General features: G+C 39.5%; 1 protein-coding gene across 1 annotated transcript in view; it reads left to right on the plus strand.

The window, feature by feature from the left end:
* The window catches only part of vopp1b (VOPP1 WW domain binding protein b), a gene marked incomplete at its 3' end in the record, with an annotated part of 69,245 nt that overhangs the window by 13,211 nt on the left and 31,496 nt on the right, over positions 1–24,538 (plus strand). Inside the window, exon 2 of the mRNA XM_080418045.1 lies at positions 5,135–5,193. Within this exon, the coding sequence (XP_080274171.1) occupies positions 5,135–5,193 (59 nt within the window). The remainder of the gene's footprint in view (positions 1–5,134; positions 5,194–24,538) is intronic.

Genomic DNA, 24,538 nt, shown 5'->3' on the forward strand with positions numbered 1-24,538 from the left:
TTATAGGATAGAAGATGCCTCTGAACACGTTCCCCCTCTCATTTTGTGTGTGTTTGCGCGCATGCGTGCGAGCGCTCACAGTTGGCACGTAGGCTAGCAGTTTCCATCAATTTGGCAGACTCCGTTCCATCTCTGTCTCTCTCTCCCCTGCCATTGTTTTTCTTTTTCCTCTCTTTCTTCCCACGGACTCTCTATCTCTCTCCCCCCTCCGTTTCTCACTCTCTATCCTCTTTCTCTCCTCTCTTTTTTCTTCTGACTCTCCAATTCTTTTTTCTCTCCCCTCCTTTCTGTTTTTTACCTCTTGTTCCTCCTTATTCTGTTTTGTGTTCTGTTTCCTTTTCTGTCTCTCTTTCCCCCACCACTTTCTGTCCCTCTCTCTTGGCTGATGGTTACATTGGAGCCAAAATGGTGCAGCATCCATTCTCTGACGGCCTCAAAACAAATACCCTATTGTGTTGGTACTACCACCTCTGACCTCCATGCCAGCCTTCCCCGTCCTCACAGCACAACGCAGTTCATTTAACCACTTACGCCCTGTGTACTTTGTCATGCAATGATGTGACACACAATGTTAGCTTGTAGATCTATCTGCTATATCCACACATTTTTTAAAACTTTAAAACATTTTACATATTTTTAAAACTCTTTGAAATGTTAAAGAATTATAATAATATATATATTTATTGACAACTTTCTTTCACCTGTAATTACATGTCCAAAATAGGGAAATGTAATTTCGCCGTTGTTCTAGAAAAGTTAGAGAAAATTGTTAACTGTTAAAGTGGAAGAATTGACCCAAGGGTTGAAGGGTCTGCCTGGTGGATGATGGCCTGCTGACTGGATGGCAATTTTAATTGATTGTTTTTTGAAAAAAGAGTTGCTGAAAGCAGTCGTATGGTTAAGGTGCCAGCTGTTATTGGCAGAGCCAGGCTTGGCTCAGCCAAGATACAGGCCCTATACGTAACTGGCCAAGCTGATTGACAGCCTGATTGAAGGGCAGTGAATCGGACATGCTAGGGACGACAATCACACCAGCTTCCATCAATTGTTTGATTGAATGAAAACGGATGGTTTGGGACTCAGTTTGATTGCTTTTGGTGCTGAAACACAAATCACACGAATCACAATGTTTATTGTAATGTGTAGATATTATAATGTGTCTGCAGAGGCGATTCTAGGTTCCTGAGAGATCCGGGGCTCAGCTCAAGACATTATGGTGAACAGTGTTTTTTGCATTAATGTTAAGTCTAGTTTTACAGTTTGTATGATTACTATCACAATCTAGAGCTATTTAACACTTGTTTTAACAAAGAAATATGATTATTATTATTATTCTCCCGCTCGCTTACACAAAATGGGCAGCTGAGGTGAATAAAAAATCAATCAAATCAAATCGATCAAATCAAAGGAGCAGTACAGCCTCTAGGGGCTGCTAGTGGAACTTTAAGCATTCAACATATTTTCACCATGGTGAACCAGGCAGCACTGTTTTTTTTACCAGTATACAGTAGAGCCCTAAATTAGTATCAGTTGTAGGCACATGAGAGCACACAGTGCTCACACATGATACATAGCTTTGTGTAGTTTTATGCAAATCCATATTAACGTGTGTCAATAAGTAAATGCTATGTTATATCGTTCTTGTCTGAGCTATACTTTTTGTCTCAGACTCAAGGACACAATAGCAGTAACACATTGTATGTCATGTTGCGAGACAGGAAAATGTTTGTGTTATAAAGGTTTATTGAAGGTTCCCTGGTTGTTCAACCCATTTTAACTCAGAACTGCAATGTGCTGCATTTAAATTAACATCCTACAGCAGAAAGCCTGAAATAGAATGAAAGCCTATTGCTTCAACTGAGCAAGTATGGCATTGATATTGAAATTCTGTAACATGGAATTTATATATATATATGTGTGTGTGTGTGTGTGTGTGTGTGTGTGTGTGTGTGTGTGTGTGTGTTCACAGCAGTGAGTTCATTGAGTAACACAGCATGACAATACGTGTGAATTTCATATCTCTTTCGTAGCCACGTTTTCATTTCCCAGGCATTTCATTTTGAGCGCTTATCTTTGAAAGGATGTCTCGAGGTTTTTAATGAAAAACTCGACAAGATGTGCGCAGTCTGCCACACAGGGGCATGGCCTTGTACGTCTTCAATATGAGCTGGATTATGTCTCTGGTTGTATTCCCTCTCCGTTCCACCCTCGCTCTTCTCTGACACTGATACCAGCCAGGCATCAGGAAATAATAAAGCAGCACATTGGCTCTCCAGTGCTACTTTTCAGGCCACATGTTCACAGGGCGGATTATTTAAAGTGTGGCTAATAAAATATTTTACATTTAACCAGTGGTGGAAAGGAGCTACATACATTTACTTAAGTACAATTTTGAGGTATTTGTACGTTACTTGAGAATTTCCAATTTCCAAAACTTGTACTTCTACTCCACTACATCTCGGATCCAAATATTGGATCTTTTACTCCACTACATTTATTTGAAAACTTTAGTTACTAGTTACTTTGTAGATTTAGATTTTTATTACAAAATATACTATATATTACTATATAACTTATATATATAATATATATTACTTTATATTACTTTTGGTACTTTAAGTACATTTTGATGCCAATACGTTTGTACTTTTACTCAAGTACATTTTGAATTCCGGGCTTTTACTTGTAACAAAGTATTTCTACATTGCAGTATTGATACTTTTACTTAATGTAAAGCAATTGAGTACTTTTTCCACCACTGCATTTAACAAAGGTACAGTATATAGTTTTGAACATTTTCAGTGGTCTGTGGACCACTGGTTATGTGACCTCCGGTAACAGTGACCTCCGGTATGAAAAAGATAATGGGTTCGTGTCGGTTATGAGATGACAGTTGTGGCTTTACCAAGCTCTTAATGGAAGGATGTTTGCAGTAATGGCATGCAGAAAGCTCCCCGCCGAGCCTAATGCGATGTCTGCCGCCACACTTGTCATGAGAGACCCACTCCAATCAGGATCCAATTAGGCTGTGAAAATTGTGTTTTAAATGGCAGATGCTATAGAGCTTTGTGTTGGCAAGGGGTATGCAGTAGCTAGACGGTGGCTTGCGTCCTTATTTTCCATTAAATGAGTCTGTCTTCACTTTCTTTCCCCTTTGGAAGAGACTGAGCCATTGTCATGTAACTCTATCTGATGTTTTTATTGGCGAAAATGCATACTACATGAACATAATATTTTTTACATATCTTTGAAAAGCGTAAGACACCAAAACGTTATTTTGTTTTGTTGCAGAGACTAGAGTTCTCAACCGGCCTGAAAATTAAAACCTGACCCAAGTGAGTTGAAGCTCGAGCCTTACCTGAGCCAGAACACAACATCGAATAATGATTGAATTGATTGAATTTGATTGATTGAATATTGATTGATTGAATATTTTATTAGGCAAAAAATGTAAAACAGCACAGTTACATTTAAAAATACTTTGTCTAACAGGTCCGTTCATAAAAGTCCTTGCGGACTTGTTTCCAATGAGGGCCTTGGTATTCAATTCATAGGCATATATAGTGAGCCACGCGAGGCTAATAAAAATTATGGGCAGGGAGAAGTTGCAAAATCTTTTAGGATGCTAATGTACCGGGATGTGCAGGGGCAATCGAAATGCCATTGAATAAGTGGCCTTGCCATTAATTCAAGAGCACTTCTTATTTAATCATTGTAAAAAAGGAGATTATTATTGTATCCTGTAGTGCTGTGCAGCCATGAGCAATGGGATGTCTTGCATTCTAATCACCCACCCATGGATGGTGTGTGAGAGCAGATCTCTTTGCATTTGCACCCTCTAGTGGTAACAGCAAGCACAAGCTGTCTCAGTAGCCAAAAGCAAGAACAAGTAATGACTTGTTAACCAGCGATTTGACTGCGGAAAGCCTGTTTCTATCCGCTCAGTACGTACATCAGTGCATAACCCACCTTGGATCCGGAAGTCCTCGCCAACTACAGGCCCATATCAAACCTCCCCTTTCCTATCCAAAGTCTTGGAAAAAGTTGTTGCTGCACAGCTTCAGAACCACCTCCACATCAACAAGGATGTCTCGCCGAAAAATTCCAGTCTGGTTTCCGCACAGCCCATGGAAACGGCTCTGGTCAGGGTCACAAATGACCTGTTGATGGCCGCTGATGCCGGCTCCCCCTCACTCCTCATCTTGCTCGACTTAACTGCAGCCTTCGACACTGTGCCACTGGACTCTGCCTCTGCCTTAAACTGGTTCCAATCCTACCTCTCTGACAGAACCGAGTATGTGTCCTTGGGAGGAAAGAGATCCCGGACCCATCCTCCTTTCTCTTCAGTGGCTCCCCATCACCTTCAGGACTGATAAAGACCTCCCCTCTGACACATCAGTGCATCCACAGCAATGCTCCCCCCTACCTCAAAGAACTTCTCAAACCACAACCCTCCACTCAAAACCTTCACTCTTCCAATACCAACCTTCTCCTCGCCCCCATGACCAAGCTCCGCACCATGGGCGACTGGGCATTCTTCTCCACTGCCCCACGCCTGTGGAATGCAATACTAAAAAGCACACATTTTTAACAACGTTTTGCTTATTTCTTTCTTTCCTTAGGTATTTTACTTTAAGCCTTAATCTACTTTTTACCCAAAGAAGGGTCTTATGTTGTTGCCGATGTTTTTTGTATTTTTATGCCGTTGTTTTTAAACCCTGTAGCATTTACAAAGATGTACAGTGTGTTATAAATAAAATGTATTATTATTACATATGCATACACTGTACGCACCTTATGCTGGCAGAGAGTGATATCTTTCAAATAAAACGTAACCAAAGAACCCTTGCATCCCTATTCTGTGCCTGTCAGGCAATATTCTGCAAAATTAGGTGAGAATTTGGTGAACATTCAGCAAAAATAGCAGACCTACAGTACAAGCCACAATGGGATGTGATTGGCTACAATATTTTTGTGGTTAAAACATAGCTTTTTAGCTTTGCTTTTATCTAGTGTATGTTGACATGCACTTTTAGTATATTTTGTCTGTTCAATTTATTGTATTTTCGTGTGTGTGTGTGTGTGTGCGTGTGCGTGAAATCATTAACAGGATTTTCTTTTCTCTTTCTTCCAGTGCGTAGAGGCCAAAAAATACTGCTGGTATTTTGAAGGAGGATATCCCATCTACTTCATGTATGTACCATTTATCGGTCTTATCTATTATATTGTTAAACAATCTGGCTCTTAAAGCATGCCATGTTCTGTTCTATGCTATTGTATGGGCACACACACACACACACCCCCACACACACACACACACACACACACACACACACACACACACACACACACACACACACACACACACACACACACACACACACAGTTTATAATTTGGGATGATGGGATGAACGCAAGGCAACATCAACGTAAATGGTCATGTGAATAGAATACAAAGAAAAACTATTTAGTTACTAGGATACAATGTAAATGTCAACCCTAGCTTCTGGTGACAAGAACGGATTTAAGGACACACACACACACACACACACACACACACACACACACACACACACACACACACACACACACACACACACACTATAATAAGCTATCTGCTGGTGCTTTCACTCAAATAATTTAAAACAGCAGGGAACCACTATAGCACTATGCAACACGTGTCAAGGGGATGATTTTTCCCCTCTTTTTTCAATTGCGTTTTCATGGACTTTTGAAGCTGAGTGCATGTGGGCGTGTAGAAACAATTACTCTATGGCTTTTTAATTTTCCTTTTTCAATATTATGCCAGTTTGTAAATGTGATACTATAGAAACGCATCCATAATTGTTATCAGAACTAAATAATGAATAACCACTGAAAGCAGATTTCTAGTAACAGTGCACAGTAGATATTATGCCGGTATACGTGTCATATGGTACATAGTTGGTGTGTAAGTAATAAAGTCAACAATAGTTTGTGTTTAGTAAATGAACTGATAAAAAAACATCCTGGCTAGGTTGTGTTAAGAGGATCTGAGTGATGCTGCCCGGGAACCAACTCACAGGATTCTGGATTGTTACAGTGTCATATTTGTTGGGTCAATGACACTCATTTGTTTTTGTCCATATGGTTTAGTTAACTATGTCACTTTTTTATGAATACAATTTAATGTTGTATGGTAGAGTATGTTAATACAATATAACTTATACAATTGGGATGGTTGTATTTTGTGTCCATTCTCTTCTATTGAGACATTTAGATTGTGTCAAAGGTCATGTCTCACCTAGACACAGGATCTGATGCGGATTCTGACCTGATGGTCAACTAGATTCAATTTATCCCCTGAGCAAGCAGGCAGGCTCTATTAGCTCAATGGTAAAAAAAATCAGCAGTTGCGCAGGAAACCGGGTTCAAATCCAGGGTAGAAGAGGAAAGTTACATTTCCTCTTAAATTTAAAAGGGACTTTGAAAGTAAATTTACAACCTAAAAATTCTGTTTTTATTCAGTATTGATAGAATATTTGGAGGAATGATGTTCTGCAATTCGCATGCAGAGGCCAGGGCCATGTTAACCATTTTAGATGAAACGTTGTCAAGTTTTCAAACTGAAATACGTTGTGAATAGTGAAATACAAGCACACAACTGAGCTACAGTTGAGATTTTGCAGTATCAAAGGCTAATTCACCACATACACTACTGTATGTTGTACGACCTCAGGGAAAACGTGTTCAAGTGTCACGAGAAATGCAATTATTGCAAGGCTAATCTGAGCGTGACAAAATAACCGAAACGACACCTTTCTGTGAAGACAATTGAGACTGAAAGGCACATTGACCGGAATAGGACGTGTTCTTCGCCGTCACCAATTGTTGTCATGGTCTTAATACCTACTACCCACATATCCGCCTGTATTTCTGTGGACAGTGATTGGACTGGGACATTTTTTCCCCGCCCAACAGCCTCGACACCAGATGGACAATAGAGAAACAAAATAAGACGGCATTTCCTTTCTGGCTCTCTCCAAACAACAGCTGATTACAGAGAAAGCGCTTATGAAAAGTTACTGTATCAAGTTAATAGAAGACAATGGAAGACCTCTTCCTCGGATTGTGCCTTCTTATTTCACAGGATTCCATTCCTATTCCACTAGGCTGTGGGTTAAGGGTTTCTGTGGAATACGGCTGTGGACCGTTATATCTCCCATCATGGATCATGATTTTGGATCCTCGCTTACGGATCAAGGGTTTCCATGGAACACTACTGTGGACTATTATTATTTCATACTACTATTATAGCTGCTATTATCATTATTACAGTCATTATGGTTGTTACTATTGTTGTTGCTATTGCTTGTGTCTCTCTCTCTCTCCCCCCCCTCCCCTCCCGACACAGCCAAGGCTGATGGCTGCCCACCCTAGAGGCTTGAGGTTTCTTCCCGTTTAAAGGGAAATTTTCTTGCCACTGGCTCTCTGCTCTATATGTAATGTGTCATGTTGTGACTTGGCACTAAAATAAAACTGAATTGAACTTGGAGACGAGCTGTCTGTCTGTCTCTCTCCACTGTGTGATTCTATACGGTTCAACATCCCCACCCTCATCCATCCCTCCCTCTCCTCGTGTCTTCCTGCTTTTGATTTATTGCTTTCTCTTCCCATGGCTCCTGCTGTAAAAGGAAGTACGTCTGTGAATAAATCATGTGTCTGATATGTGTGGTTGTTTTATTATGATGCAGTGGTGTCTGTGTTGGGGACTCTGACTGCAGCCACAGAAGAGTCATGAGACCTCAGGCCTTGTGACGATCACAAATATCACGCTGTAACAATCCTGAATCCTGTATCCCCACAAGCTACAGGTTCTCAAACATTTGTGTGTCAAGGACCCCCAATTTGGGGACCCCCATGAGAGAAGCTTTGTGGTGTTAGAACCTTTCTAAATGATTCCAAACGACTGCTCTAAACATCATGAAATGTGTAGAATCTTATGTTTTCCAGCTGGAAACGACTTTTAGTGAAATTGTAATGCACATACTGTAATGGAATCAGCAGAATGGAACTAAACTATGCCAGATAACCAATAGTATACAGTAGTACTTGTATTTCTATAGAATGATATTGGGATAATTATATTATAAAAGGGAATTACGACTGAAATTATTCAATTAGGTATTCACTAATTAGTGTGATCAATTGATGTTAAAGTAAAATAATAAAGTAGAAAATGATGGTAAATGTTCATCAAACATGGCTTTATTTTCTGCGGCTTTTCAGCACTTCCAATGTAGGCTACTGTATTCTTGAGGGAAGCAGAACATTTTAGTCTTGTAGACTACACATCACCCTTCAAAGTCTTAACCACTTAAGCCCTATATATATATATATATATATATATGTATGTGTGTATATATATATATATATATATATATATATATATATATATATATATATATATACACATATAGTGAAAATAGAAAATCTCAAAAACTTGTGAGCCTGTAGCTCAGCTGTGTCATTTAGCTTGTAGCTTGTGTCATTTAGACTGGCTGCTTTTGTTTCGGTCACATAAAACACTGATCCGCATGCACTTCTGCCATCTCTAATTTAATTAATATGTGTTTCCATCTGATTGACGAGTGACATTAACTGGGCACAACCAATAAATTGTGACAATTATGTCTCAATGAAACCATCATACAGCGCATAATTGTCAGGCCTTGTGATGATCACAAATTATCACCCAATGACATTTTAAATATTAACCACTTAAGCCCTATATACCAGGGGTCTTCAAAAGGGGGTCATCAGAGATACTGCAGGGGCGCCGCCAAATCTTTTTGTGATGGGGACATTATTCTTTATATTTTTACATCAACCACTTGAACCCTCGCAACCCTATTCTGGGGGGAGCAGTAGCCTAAAATAGCCGATCTACAAGCTCACAACGCGTCTGTGACGCGTTGTGAGCTTGTAGATCGGCTATTTTCGGCGAAGAGGTTTGGTGTACAGGGAAATGAGAGCAGACCTTGTACCGAGCCAAAGGTGAAGTTTACAAAGTATTTCAGTATTTACAAAGAGGGTTTAAGTCGTAAAATGTCTGAAAATACACATTTAACATGAATCCAAAATGTAGTGGGGGGTCCCTGCTTCATCTCTCTCTCAGCTAAGGGGTCCTTAAAACTAGACCCCTGCTATATACTGTACTTTAACGTATGACAAAGATCAAAAATAGCTTCTTGTTTTTTTTCTCTTCAAGGCGATAAAGACCCCTCCGCTTTGTGTCAGGTTCTATTCACCCTGTCGGTGTTTATTTCTCAACACTGATCTGCTCACCATTCATTGTCCCTTACCTAATGTTTATACTGTAGCAAAGTAGATTTTAAACATCACAAACACAATACTTGCAAATGCCTGCAATACGCTGGACCAGCAACACGTCACTTCGATCTTCGGCCGTACCGCACCTCGGGTACAGAGTGCTGTGTCCGTTGAAACACTATGCTATTTGACCTAAATGAGCTGGTATCATTTGATATTGTTTCGTATCTTATTCTCAAAAACCATCAGCTTAGTATGGAAATTATCTAAATATTTCCAGATGAATTCTCACACACACACACACACACACACACACACACACACACACACACACACACACACACACACACACACACACACACACAACATCTTTATTTGCGTTCACATTTAACAAGACATTCTTGAACACAAACAATAGTAGATGCACAAACTTGAGAAACTCAACAATACAGGCGGTTACACACCGGCGAATATGCGAATATACGCAAAATTCGGACTCGTTCCGAATAATTAAAAGACGCTTTTTTCGCTCCGCGAAACTGGTGTGGAAGCTTGCATTGACTTTATAAGGTTTTAAAAAAAAACGTATTATTCGCATGAAAAAAATCGCCCCGGTGTGTAAGGACCTTAAGTGTTTCAGGATACAGATCACGTATACAGGAAGCATCGTCTCCTCTACATGTGGCGACTGCCAATTATCACAGACGCTGAACAGAATTTAACCAATGCCTTAGCTCTTGGCTTGGGCATTCCTGCAATCTGCAGGCCTCTCACAATGAATTTATGGACATTACAGAGGATTCCAAATATGAACACAAGCAGTTTACATTTGTAACCAAGCTGTATAATAACGTATTGTTTGTGAAAACAAAACAGACATTCAACATTAACACAGGTTAATGAAACAACACAACTGTTGCAGCTAAAACATATAACACACAATGACAGTATGTTTATTATCCTATCCTATTGGTCTACCCATTACAACAACAATAATAACTCCCTTTATATAGCACTTTTCAAAAGAAGTGCTTCATGAAACATTAGATAAAGTAAAAGAAACATGACATAGAAGAGGTTAAATGAAAATAGATAATAAAATAACATAATATAGGATTACATAAAAAAGTATAAATTAAGGTTATTAACTAAAACAAAATAATGAACTAAAATTGGAAAAACAAACTGTTATAAAGGCTTTGTAAAAAAAATGTCATACATAAGCCTAGCATTTTGGGTGGATGTGAAATCTATTTTTTTAGCTGTGCTAATTTTTAACGTTTTTATTGCTCAGTGCTGTTTTTACTTTTTTGAATCTCACCCTGATAATACCCATTTTACAATGAAAACTAAAACTAGGGTTTTTCACTGAGTAGAAACTAAACTTGCAAACCTACTTTAAAGACCAATTAAAAACAAACTGAAATTGGAAAACAAAATCTAAATCAAATGAAACTAAAAAACTAAGGAAATATCACACGCTATGATATGCTATACAAAGTATTTCAGTATTTACAAAGAGGGTTTAAGTCGTAAAATGTCTGAAAATACACATTTAACATGAATCCAAAATGTAGTGGGGGGTCCCTGCTTCATCTCTCTCTCAGCTAAGGGGTCCTTAAAACTAGACCCCTGCTATATACTGTACTTTAACGTATGACAAAGATCAAAAATAGCTTCTTGTTTTTTTTCTCTTCAAGGCGATAAAGACCCCTCCGCTTTGTGTCAGGTTCTATTCACCCTGTCGGTGTTTATTTCTCAACACTGATCTGCTCACCATTCATTGTCCCTTACCTAATGTTTATACTGTAGCAAAGTAGATTTTAAACATCACAAACACAATACTTGCAAATGCCTGCAATACGCTGGACCAGCAACACGTCACTTCGATCTTCGGCCGTACCGCACCTCGGGTACAGAGTGCTGTGTCCGTTGAAACACTATGCTATTTGACCTAAATGAGCTGGTATCATTTGATATTGTTTCGTATCTTATTCTCAAAAACCATCAGCTTAGTATGGAAATTATCTAAATATTTCCAGATGAATTCTCACACACACACACACACACACACACACACACACACACACACACACACACACACACACACACACACACACACACACACACACACACACACACACAACATCTTTATTTGCGTTCACATTTAACAAGACATTCTTGAACACAAACAATAGTAGATGCACAAACTTGAGAAACTCAACAATACAGGCGGTTACACACCGGCGAATATGCGAATATACGCAAAATTCGGACTCGTTCCGAATAATTAAAAGACGCTTTTTTCGCTCCGCGAAACTGGTGTGGAAGCTTGCATTGACTTTATAAGGTTTTAAAAAAAAACGTATTATTCGCATGAAAAAAATCGCCCCGGTGTGTAAGGACCTTAAGTGTTTCAGGATACAGATCACGTATACAGGAAGCATCGTCTCCTCTACATGTGGCGACTGCCAATTATCACAGACGCTGAACAGAATTTAACCAATGCCTTAGCTCTTGGCTTGGGCATTCCTGCAATCTGCAGGCCTCTCACAATGAATTTATGGACATTACAGAGGATTCCAAATATGAACACAAGCAGTTTACATTTGTAACCAAGCTGTATAATAACGTATTGTTTGTGAAAACAAAACAGACATTCAACATTAACACAGGTTAATGAAACAACACAACTGTTGCAGCTAAAACATATAACACACAATGACAGTATGTGGATTATCCTATCCTATTGGTCTACCCATTACAACAACAATAATAACTCCCTTTATATAGCACTTTTCAAAAGAAGTGCTTCATGAAACATTAGATAAAGTAAAAGAAACATGACATAGAAGAGGTTAAATGAAAATAGATAATAAAATAACATAATATAGGATTACATAAAAAAGTATAAATTAAGGTTATTAACTAAAACAAAATAATGAACTAAAATTGGAAAAACAAACTGTTATAAAGGCTTTGTAAAAAAAATGTCATACATAAGCCTAGCATTTTGGGTGGATGTGAAATCTATTTTTTTAGCTGTGCTAATTTTTTACGTTTTTATTGCTCAGTGCTGTTTTTACTTTTTTGAATCTCACCCTGATAATACCCATTTTACAATGAAAACTAAAACTAGGGTTTTTCACTGAGTAGAAACTAAACTTGCAAACCTACTTTAAAGACCAATTAAAAACAAACTGAAATTGGAAAACAAAATCTAAATCAAATGAAACTAAAAAACTAAGGAAATATCACACGCTATGATAGCCATGGTATAAATTAATTATAATTCTTCAGAGTTCACTGTGTGATTATTTATCTTTGTACCTTGTTCAATGTAAAGGTCTGCAACGGTCCAAAAAGTTGGACTCTGGCTTTGTTACCCGGACCCGATTTGCATGAATTATTACTTTTTAAACGGAGGTCCTGTTTGCCTTGTAGTTTCAGTTAAGTGTGGCTCATACAATATGGGAGAACAGACAATATGGATTTTAGAACGTAATTACAATATATATGTCAAATTTTAAGATTAAAGCAGATCGGGTCCTCACTGGTTCATATGGGTAAATCAATTTCAGATTCACTTACCCGAGACCCGTGGCAATTATAATAGTTCTGACCTGTACCCGTGAGACAAGTCAAGGTTTTGGACCCGGAGCAGCTCGCGTCTCTGGTTGGGTCTCGGGTTTTCGGTTCCGAGTGATTCCGTGCAGACCTCTAATGCAGGGCAGTTTGCCAGTCTTTTGGCAAAGGTACAGCAGTGGCTGAACCAACCCAGTGAGCACAGTAATGGATAGCCATATAGATGAAAACAAAACCAATGAGAATCCTCGACTGAAACAAATGGCAACAACAATGCCCCAAATAAAGTAAGTTGCCAGAAATGACACCATGATCAGGCAGATGATAATGAAGGCTCTCTTCTTCATGCTGTTGTCCCTCTCCCTCTCCCTCCCCATCTCCCCTGGCATGGGCTGCTTCAGAACCCTGAGAATGGCAAGGCTGCACAACAGCATCACCAAACCTAAAACTAGGCATTGGCCAAGGTAAAAATAATAAGCTGTCACCGTAAAATACTCCAACAGGATGCTTGATATTGAAAGCCCAATAATGACCAACCAGGCCAACACAGAGCAAGCCACCCGGTACCTGAGGGGTTTGTACTTGAGGAAGAGCACTGGGTAAACCACTGCCATGAATCTCTCTACGCAGATACAGCACTGGAAGAAGGGACGTCCAGTTAACAGGAAACCAGAAGTCAAGTAGTGTAAGGGGCGATTTTGTGTGAAAAAAACACGAAAAAAATTGAACAAGCTGAAGAGGATCTCACATACACTCAGATTGAGTGTGAAGATGTCTGAGGCCATTGTACCAGCTGGTCCGGTTAATACCAGCCACAGAACCCAGCTGTTGATGGGGACTCCCAGGATCAGGTTGATTGTTGTGCTGGTGATGTGTGCAATGTCCATATGTGCAATGTCCATGATGCTATCGATGGAGGTCTCATTTGATGGCAGCTTTGATTTTGAACGCGCTCTCGAACTTTTCGAAGTTCAATATCTTGGAGAGATGGTCAAATGAACAGGCAAATAAAAGACAGAGACAAAGAGAGAGGAACATGGCAATAAGACACACTTTGAATAGTAAAATACAACGTAATACTAATCAAAATATCTCAACATTAATACTAATCAAAACATCAATGCAACTATATATTGTTATATAATATTTGCAATCAGACCTTGAGCTGTGAAGTCCTCTACTCTGTGTGCTCAAGAGCACACATGCAATTTACCACCTGTTCTGCAGTGGCTTGATATGCAAATAGTTCTCATATTCTGACAGGCCATCTATGTTCATCCATCGTCAACGCGCAATGTGAAAACCCTAATCAAATCTGGCTCTCAGTCACGGCCGTGAAGCAGACAATTGCCCCATGATGATAAGTTGAAATATCACAGATGAGAGGGACATGTAATTGGAGAACAACTGAGATGAATTGACAGTTTTAAACATTATTGGAGACTTCCACATTATTCAACATTTAGATGTTGGTCAAATATTCTTGCAAGTTCTGATTATTTAGCTGCAACACACCCAGAGCAGAATCCACAGAAAATGCCATTTGAGCAGTTGGCACAACAGAGGTAAATTACATTTAATCTGTTCTTGAGCTTCTTTGGCTTGTTTTCATGGTTCATTATCTATTATGGAAGTGACAACATAGAAGAGTCCCAGTTTCAACCAGTGTTGGAAAGTAACTAAGTACATGTACTCAAGTACTGTGCTTAAGTACAATTTTGAGGTATTTTTTACTTTACTGGAGTATTTCCCATTTTCAATACTTTTACCTCTACTCCACTACATATCAGAGGAAAATATTGTACTTTTACTCCAATACAATTATCTGATAACCTTAGTTAGCACTAGTTACTTTGTAGATTTCGATTATTGTTAAAAAGACATACATGAACCACTTCAGACCTATATATATACTTTGGCTATTTAAAAATAGCCCATCTACAAGCTCACAAGTGATGCGTTGTGAGCTTGTAGATCTGCTATTTTCAAAGGATTCCTACATTGTGGTATTGATACTTTTACTTAAGTACAAAATGTGAGTACTTCTTCCACCACTGGTTTCAAACCTGTACACACCTTTGTGAGTATTAGGCCAGCTGACACAAACAAAAACAAAAGAGCCACAGAATCAGTTAATCAAATGGAGATGGTGTGTAAGTAGTGTGTACTGCAATGCAAAAACGCACGGTGGACAATGATTTGTGTCCCTGTCAAGTTCATGTAAAGGAATGTAGATTGTTAAAACACTTCAACTGAGAAACGTGTAACATCTGAAGGCTCTCAACTCCAGATAACCTATGTGTTCACATGACGATATATCTTTAAACCATTTAATTTTAGTGTTCCATTGCACAGTAGAGCACAAATCTCCGCCACCCTGGCTCCATCATTGTGTGCCTGCCTCCATCACTGTTGCCAGATGTTGCGAGAGATATAAGCAACGAGATCTATGAAAACAAGCCCAAAAGAAGCAAGGATAGGCCACATGAGTACTTGAGGGGGGGGGGGGGAGGTGGGTGTTGGTGGATAAATGCATATCAATTTCAGGGTCCTTGACATGAAAATGTTTGAGAACTACTGGTTTAAACAAAATTAGGAAACAAGCCCAAATAAGCGACTACACTTCAGAAACAAGCCCCTCAAAAAAACACAACCCGCAACTACCAATATTTACAAGCGACTTTACAGAAAAACAAGCCCAAAGTCGCTTATAATAAGCAGACATGGCAACACTTGCCTCCATCCTTGTCCGTGTGGCGTTGTGAACATAATATGAAATGGCACGAGACAGTGGAGGGAAGGGATAAGGTGTCCATGGGGGAAAACAGTGTGTCTACGATGTACTGTACTACGGTTAACATTTACAGTTGCTTTTCACTCCAGCACCTTATATTCATGACATATTTTACTACTTTGCTTAGAATAACAACATTATAGCAACATGATCATTGGGAGATTGCCAGAGATGTGTACAACTCGACTGGTTCATTGATATCTGCATGTGGGACATTGAAATGGTGTAACGATTATAATGTTTCTCTCTACTGGCAATCCCACTTAAAATATGTCATGTTGTCAAATTGTTGGGATTTTTTAACCATATGGAGTTCCACACCTCAGACTGGCCTCCAAGTACAGGTTCATCCCATAACTTGGAGGGACAGTGGACACACACACACACACACACACACACACACACGCATCATGTCATTTATTTGTATATTTAGGTTATTTGTCATATCTGCTCTGTACAACTTAAAAGCCAAAAAGAAATGTTAATTTGTATTCATGTGTTCCAGTGTTTGATGACAAAAACACAATTAAATCGTTAATTGCAATTATATGTGTGACTATTCATTGTAACGTAAAATTTCATAGTCATGACAGCCCTAGTTGGTGACCGATGTGAAATATCCATTGGCCTACTGGCAGCGTACACAAGAAGTCTGACGCTGGACAGTGTAGTGGTTAGCATAGCTGTGGACACACAGATGCACACTGTCAGTGATGGAAGAAGTACTCAAAGGTTTTGCTTAAGTAAAAGTATCAATGCTGCAATGTAGAAATACTCTGTTACAGGTAAAAGTCCGGAATTCAAAATTTACTTGAGTAAAAGTACAAAAGTATTGGTATCAAAATGTACTTAGAGTACCAAAAGTAGAAAGTACTCATCATGTATGAATTGTATACAAATCTTTTGAAAATAGCTGATCTACAAGCTCACAATGCGTCGCGATGCAAATTGCCAAAATGTATATAGGGGCAGGGCTGAAGTGGTTACTGTATGTTTTGTAATACTAAAGTTTTCAAATAATTATGGTGGAGCAAAAGTATAATATTTGTCTATGATAGTAAAAGTACAGAACATTGGAAATACTCCAGTAAAGTAAAAAATACCTACTTGAGTAAATGTACTTAGTTACTGTACACCACTGTACAATGTATTGTTTGTGGAAAGAAACACATACAACATTCTTCTTTCTCAGAGACTAGCCGTAGCCACTTTACTTGTGAAGGTTAGCAGTACACTGGTACAGGTTAGTGCAACAACAACTAACAGGTGCAGCCAATGTAATGCCACACCTTAAAGGAGAACACACCTACAAGTGTTCACAATGACAGTACTGTATATGGTGTATGTCTCCGTACTCTACCCACTGCAACAATAATAAAATGTATTTGTATAGTACAGCTGCTTTTAGAAAAAACGGTGGTGATTTAGAAAACACAGGGAAATCAGGCAAAAAACATAACGTACAGTAGAAGAGATTTCTTTTTTAAATAAACAATTAATTAACATAATATTAGATTACATACAATTTATCATCGCTTTTGGGCAGAAACAACTTATTTTTTAACTTTTCATGTTTTTTCGTAAATTAATGACATACTTGATTATACCACAGTGTCACACAAAAGCATAAAAAATACAGTGTCACACAAAAGTATAAATAATAGCCGATCTTGCTTTGAGCTGCTATTTTCATTCTGAATCCTGCAAGGCAAGGCAGTTTTATTTGCACATTTCAACAAGGCAATTCAATGTGCTTTAAAGAGAACATCAAGCAAGGAATCACAATTATACAATTACAAAATGACATGCATAAAACATGCATGAAATGCATAAAACAAAAGTAAAAATGAATAGATACAGTTACAGTGCAGAAAAGAAAAGAGAAGTGAAAAAAAGAAAAATAACTCGAAGGCAGGGGCAAACAGAAAGGTATTTCGTTAAAGACCTGCAGTTTTCTGGGAGTTTGTTCAAGATATGTGGTGCATAAAAACTACGAAAAGTAACAGTTTTGGACATTGACCATAACTAAAGAGTATCAATTAAATTGATTAGTTCGATTAACTGTTGCACCTGTAATATTTACAGACCTTGACAGAGAACTATGAGGGCAGTGTAAAATAAGAAAGGGTATAAAATAACCGTTCGTTAATTGGAATCGAGGCAAAAGTCTGAAGTCATATCGCCCAGCCCTACAACAGATATACAGCAAGTATTGGGAGTTCACTGTGTGATTATCTATGTACCTTGTACAGGTTTAACACAGGGCAGTTTGCCAGTCTTTAGGCAGAGGTACATCAGAGGCTGAACCAACCCAGTGGCCACAGTAATGAACAGAAATACTTGTGAAACCAATGCCATTTCTTCTGACAATAAGAGTCCTTGACTGGCAAAAATGACAATAACAATGCACCAAATGAAGTAAGTTGCCAAAAATGACACCATGATCAGGCAGATGATAATGAAGGCTCTCTTCTTCATGCTGTTGTCCCTCTCCCTCCCCATCTCCCCTGGCATGGGCTGCTTCAGAACCCTGAGAACGGAGAGGCTGCAGAACAGCATCACTAACATGAAAAATAGGACTTGACCCAGGGAAACATAGTACAGTATCTTTGCAAAACCCAACAGCGCAGTTACTGTTGAAAGCCCAATGATGACCAACCAGGCCAACACAGAGAGAGCCACCCGGTACCTGAGAGGTTTGTACTTGAGGAAGAGCACTGGGTGAACCACTGCCATGAATCTCTCTACGCAGATACAGGTCTGGAAGACGGGACGCCCAGTGTACAGGATACCACCAATGAACAAGTGCAAGGCTATTGGGATGGGGGTGACTATCTTGATAAGTAGTACCATATATAACAAGCTGAAGAGGATCTCACATACACTCAGGTTGAGTGTGAAGATCTCTGTGGCCATTGCACCAGCTGGTCCGGTTAATACCAGCCACAGAACGCAGCTGTTGATGGGGACTCCCAGGACCAGGTTGATTGTTGTGCTGGTGATGCGTACAATGTTGTCCACATTGCTGTAGATGGAGGTCTCATTTGATGAATTCATTTTCCTGGCAGCTTTGATTTGAGTGCGCTCTGTTTTCACAATTCCGTAAAGTCTTTTGAAGACATGATCATATAAAGAGACAAAGGACAGATAGACAGAGACAAAGAGAAAGGAACATAATGATAAGAGACACTTTGAATTGTGTTTGCAACATAATACTAATCAAAACACCTCTACAACATAATACTACTAATCAAAATACCTCTCTACAATATAATACTAATCAACACACCTCTACAACATAATACTAATCAAAACACCTCAACAACATATTAATAATCAAAACACCAGCGCACACATTGCTATAATATTTGCAATCAGACCTTGACGTGTCCTGTGAAGTCCTCTTGTCTGTGTATTCTGCTGTCCACACATGCAATGTACCACCTTTTAATGTTCTGCAGTGGCAGGATATGCAAATAGTTCTCATATTCTGACAGGCCACCTCTGTTCATCCATCATAGACACACAATGTGAAAAGCCACATGCTTAGCCTCATAGCAAGATTGCCAAGTCATATTTTTAAGGTTTTCAGAAAAGAAGAAATGAAAAATCACTTTAAGTCATCTAGTTGACTTAGGCAATCATGAGAATGTTTTTTTTGTTGCCTAAATCATGTTTATCTGCCTTTATTTATTTCTGCCTAACTCTACTCTCCTAACACTGCCGACTCATCCTGCCTTATTGCCAATGTCCTCAGCCTGAATGCTTGTTGCATTCAAAAATAATTTCTGCCTAAGTCAAAAGGTTGACTTAAAATGACTTAGGCAGAAAGTGATTTAGTAATTTGATAGGCTGAGGACATAAGCAACTAGACGCGTCGCAATTCTGGGAAATTGCAAAGTGTGGTTGCGCCGACGCCGGTCGCAGGTCGCCGCCGGTCGCAGGTCGCCGCCGCCGGGACTTGAGGTGCTGAGTGGATCCTGCGTTCGTGATACATGGCGTTTTGATTTTAAGAAATAGGCCCCTCCCACTAAATATATAGGCCCCTCCCACAAATGTAGCGGGCCAATGACATCGTCCTGTAACTCCTGAGATCACCTGCTTTTCATTTTGAGAGGAGTGATCCCCCCAAAAATCATGTTTTTGCATCAAACGGTTACGTTTTGCGCAGTTGTGGCGCAGTTGTGGCGCCCCCTATGGATCAAAGTGGAAATTCTTTTGGGGATTCGTTGAGTAAACCACCCTCGACATGTGATTCAAATTTGGGATCGATTGGACGTTTCGTTCATGATTTTTGGCATTTTTGGTAAAACGGGCTCCTCCCACTAACTTTGGAAGCCAATTACGGACGAACGGTAAGGACTATCAAAATGCCGTTTGGATAGGTTTATCGCATGAGTCCATAGGTCACGTGTAACGATTTTTGTGAGATTTGGAAAAAAAAAATAGGAAAAGGTGCAAAAAGTGTGTTTTGAAGAAAATTCAAAATGGCGGAAAATCTTTCCTGACGGAAATGGGCGTGGCCTATATGGGAAGTTGCATCATGACCCAAGGAATCCAGGGGAAAAGACATTTTGATTTTACGACATACGGTTCAAGAGTTATAGGCAAAAACGTAAAGGCGGCTGTTATAGCGCCACCATGAAGCCGATTGGTGTAATTATTTGTTTATTAATTTTGGACTAAAATATGAACCTTCCCTCCAAATCTGGTAGCTTTAGCTCTTACGGTTTCTGAGAAAAAAATACTTGAATTTGAGTTTTTTCACTTTTCCATTAAAGCGGATGGGGAAATTTAATGCACTAATAAATCAATATCAATAAAACTATGCAACCAATCTCTTAGCAAAATACAAGCACACGATTCCCGGTGAAGCCGGTCATTTTGATATATGGCACTAAATTGGGAAAAATAAACTGTGGGAGGAGATGCGGTTTGAAATATTGTTTATTAACATTGTTCAAGAACAATGTTAATACTAGACGCGTCGCAATTCTGGGAAATTGCAAAGTGTGGTTGCGCCGACGCTGGTCGCGGGTCGCGGCCGCCTTGACTCGAGGAATACGCCTGGAGGAATACCGTCGGAGACCGCGCAACGTGCCATTCAAATTCGGCGCCGATCGGATCCCGCGTTTGTGTTAAGTAGCGTTTTGATTTTAAGAAATAGGCCCCTCCCACTAAATAAATAGACCCCTCCCACACATTTAACGGGCCCATCATGTTGTCACTTCACTCCTGAGATCACTTGCTTTTCTTTTTGAGAGAACTGATAACTCCAAAAATCACGTTTTTGTGTCAAACGGTTACATTTTGCGCATTTGTGGCACCCCCTATGGGTCAAAGTGGAAATGCTTTTGGGGATTTGTTGAGTAAACCACCCTTGACATGTGATTCACATTTGGGATTGACTGGACGTTTTGTTCGTGATTTGTGGGCTTTTTTGTAAAACGGGCCCCTCCCTCTAACTTTGGAAGCCATTTACGGACGAACGGTATGGACTATCAAAATTCTGTTTCACTCCAGATTATCGCATGGGTCCCGAGATCACGTGTACCGATTTTTGTGAAATTTGGAGAAAATATGTGGGAGGAGGAGCTAAAAGTGTGTTTTGAAGAAAATTCAAAATGGCGGAAAATCTATCCTGACGCAAATGGGCGTGGCCTATATGGGGAGTTGCGTCATGACCCACGGAATCTAGGGGAAAAAAGATTTAGATTTTACGACCTACGGTTCAAGAGTTATAGGCCAAAACGTAAAGGGCACTTTTATAGCGCCACCATGTGGCCGATTAGTGTAATTATTTTTTCAATAATTTCGGACTAAATTATGAACCTCCCCTCCAAATGTGGTAACTCTAGCTCTTACGGTTTCTGAGAAATAAATACTTTAATTTGAGTTTTTTCACTTTTACATTAAAGCGGATGGGGAAATTTAATGCACTAATAAATCAATATCAATTAAACTATTTAACCAATCTCTTAGCAAAATACAAGCGCACGATTCCCGGTCAAGACGGTCATTTTGACATATGGCACGAAATTGGGGAATAAAAACTGTGGGAGGAGATGCAGTTTGAAATATTGTTTATTAACATTGTTCAAGAACAATGTTAATACTAGACGCGTCGCAATTCAGGGCAATTGCAAAGTGTGGTTGCGCCGACGCGATTCGCGGGTCGGTGCCGCCGGGACCCGAGTAATACGCTGGGAGGAATACCGTCGGAGGCTTCGGCAATTACATTGTCACGTCACTCCTGAGATCACTTGCTTTTCATTTTGAGAGGATTGATCCCCCAAAAATCATGTTTTTGCATAAAACGGTTACGTTTTGGGCATTTGTGGCGCCCTCTATGGGTCAAAGTGGAAATTATTTTGGGGATTCGTTGAGTAAACCACACTTGACATGTGATTCAAATTTGGGATTGACTGGACGTTTTGTTCGTGATTTGTGGGCTTTTTTGTAAAACGGGCCCCTCCCGCTAACTTTGGAAGCCATTTACGGACGAACGGTTTGGACTATCAAAATTCTGTGTCAGTCCAGATTATCGCATGGGCCCAGAGATCATGTGTACCGATTTTTGTTAAATTTGGACAAAATATATGGGAGGAGGAGCTAAAAGTGTGTTTTGAAGAAAATTCAAAATGGTGGAAAATCTATCCTGACGCAAATGGGCGTGGCCTATATGGGGAGATGCGTCATGACCCAAGGAATCTAGGGAAAAATAAATTTTGATTTTACGACCTACGGTTCAAGAGTTATAGGCCAAAACGTAAAGGGGGCTGTTATAGCGCCACCATGTGGCCGATTAGTGTAATTATTATATCAATAATTTCGGACTAAATTAGGAACCTCCCCTCCAAATCTGGTAACTCTAGCTCTTACGGTTTCTGAGAAAAAAAATACTTGAATTTGAGTTTTTGCACTTTTCCATTAAAGTGGATGGGGAAATTTAATGCACTAATAAATCAATATCAATTAAACTGTTTAACCAATCTCTTAGCAAAATACAAGCGCACGATTCCCGGTCAAGACGGTCATTTTGACATATGGCACGAAATTGGGGAATACAAACTGTGGGAGGAGATGCAGTTTGAAATATTGTTTATTAACATTGTTCAAGAACAATGTTAATACTAGACGGGTCGCAATTCTGGGAAATTGCAAAGTGTGGTTGCGCCGACGCCGGTCGCAGGTCGCCGCCGCCGGGACTTGAGGAATATGCTTGGAGGAATACCATCGGAGGCCGCGTGACGTGCCATTCGAATTTGGTGCTGATTGGATCCTGTGTTCGTGATACATGGCGTTTTGATTTGAAGAAATAGGCCCCTCCCACTAAAATAAATAAGCCCCTCCCACAAATGTAGCGGGCCAATGACATCGTCATGTCACTCCTGAGATCACCTGCTTTTCAATTTGAGGGGAGTGATCCCCCCAAAAATCATGTTTTTGTATCAAACGGTTACGTTTTGCACAGTTGTGGCGCCCCCTATGGATCAAAGTGGAAATGCTTTATGGGATTTGTTGAGTAAACCACCCTCGACATGTGATTCAAATTTGGGATCGATTGGACGTTTCGTTCGTGATTTTTGGCATTTTTGGTAAAACGGGCCCCTCCCGCTAACTTTGGAAGCCATTTACGGACGAACGGTATGGACTATCAAAATTCTGTTTCGCTCCAGATTATCGCATGGGTCCAGAGATCATGTGTACCGATTTTTGTGAAATTTGGAGAAAATATGTGGGAGGAGGAGCTAAAAGTGTGTTTTGAAGAAAATTCTAAATGGCGGAAAATCTATCCTGACGCAAATGGGCGTGGCCTATATGGGGAGTTGCGTCATGACCCAAGGAATCCAGGGAAAAAGAGATTTTGATTCTACGACCTACGGTTCAAGAGTTATAGGCCAAAACGTAAAGGGGGCTGTTATAGCGCCACCATGTGGCCGATTAGTATAATTATTTTTTCAATAATTTCGGACTAAATTATGAACCTCCCCTCCAAATCTGGTAACTCTAGCTCTTACGGTTTCTGAGAAAAAAATACTTGAATTTGAGTTTTTGCACTTTTCCATTAAAGCGAATGGGGAAATTTAATGCACTAATAAATCAATATCAATTAAACTATTTAACCAATCTCTTAGCAAAATACAAGCGCACGATTCCCGGTCAACACGGTCATTTTGACATATGGCACGAAATTGGGGAATAAAAACTGTGGGAGGAGATGCAGTTTGAAATATTGTTTATTAACATTGTTCAAGAACAATGTTAATACTAGACGCGTCGCAATTCAGGGCAATTGCAAAGTGTGGTTGCGCCGACGCAGAGTTCTGGGTTGCGGCCATGGGAGTCCAAGGAATCCATCGTCACATAGTAGTTCACAGTTCAGTCCCCAGTGGAACAGATGGTGTTATAGGTCTCAAAATAAATTATTAAAGCAGACTTGCCATTTTTTAAAACCTTATTGTTCTGATCTGAGACATTGTGAGGAGAAAATACCCTGTGTATATAGAGTAAATGGCATATCTGCGATTTGCAAACAAGTTGTAAATACTCGGAAGACATTTCACGTTTTCCCCACACTTATATTATGTCATGTTTTTAGTATAAGATTCAGCACCTTTTTTCCCCAACCTGATAATAGATATTAAATACCTTGTAATGTACTTGTGAATGTCTCACCATATAATACATGTGGAACCATTACGATACTTGTCGACCTGGCTAGTAGCCATACCATTTTGTATATTGTAAGATAGATACTCCCCAGCATATCAGGCACATCAGTGTTACTTAATGGTGTCAATACCACAATGAAAAACTATTGTTTAGCCTACATTGTGACAGACT

This window comes from Gymnoscopelus braueri, assembly GCF_963280865.1.
Source record: "Gymnoscopelus braueri genome assembly, chromosome: 21".
In the NCBI taxonomy this organism is placed as follows: Eukaryota; Metazoa; Chordata; class Actinopteri; order Myctophiformes; family Myctophidae; genus Gymnoscopelus; species Gymnoscopelus braueri.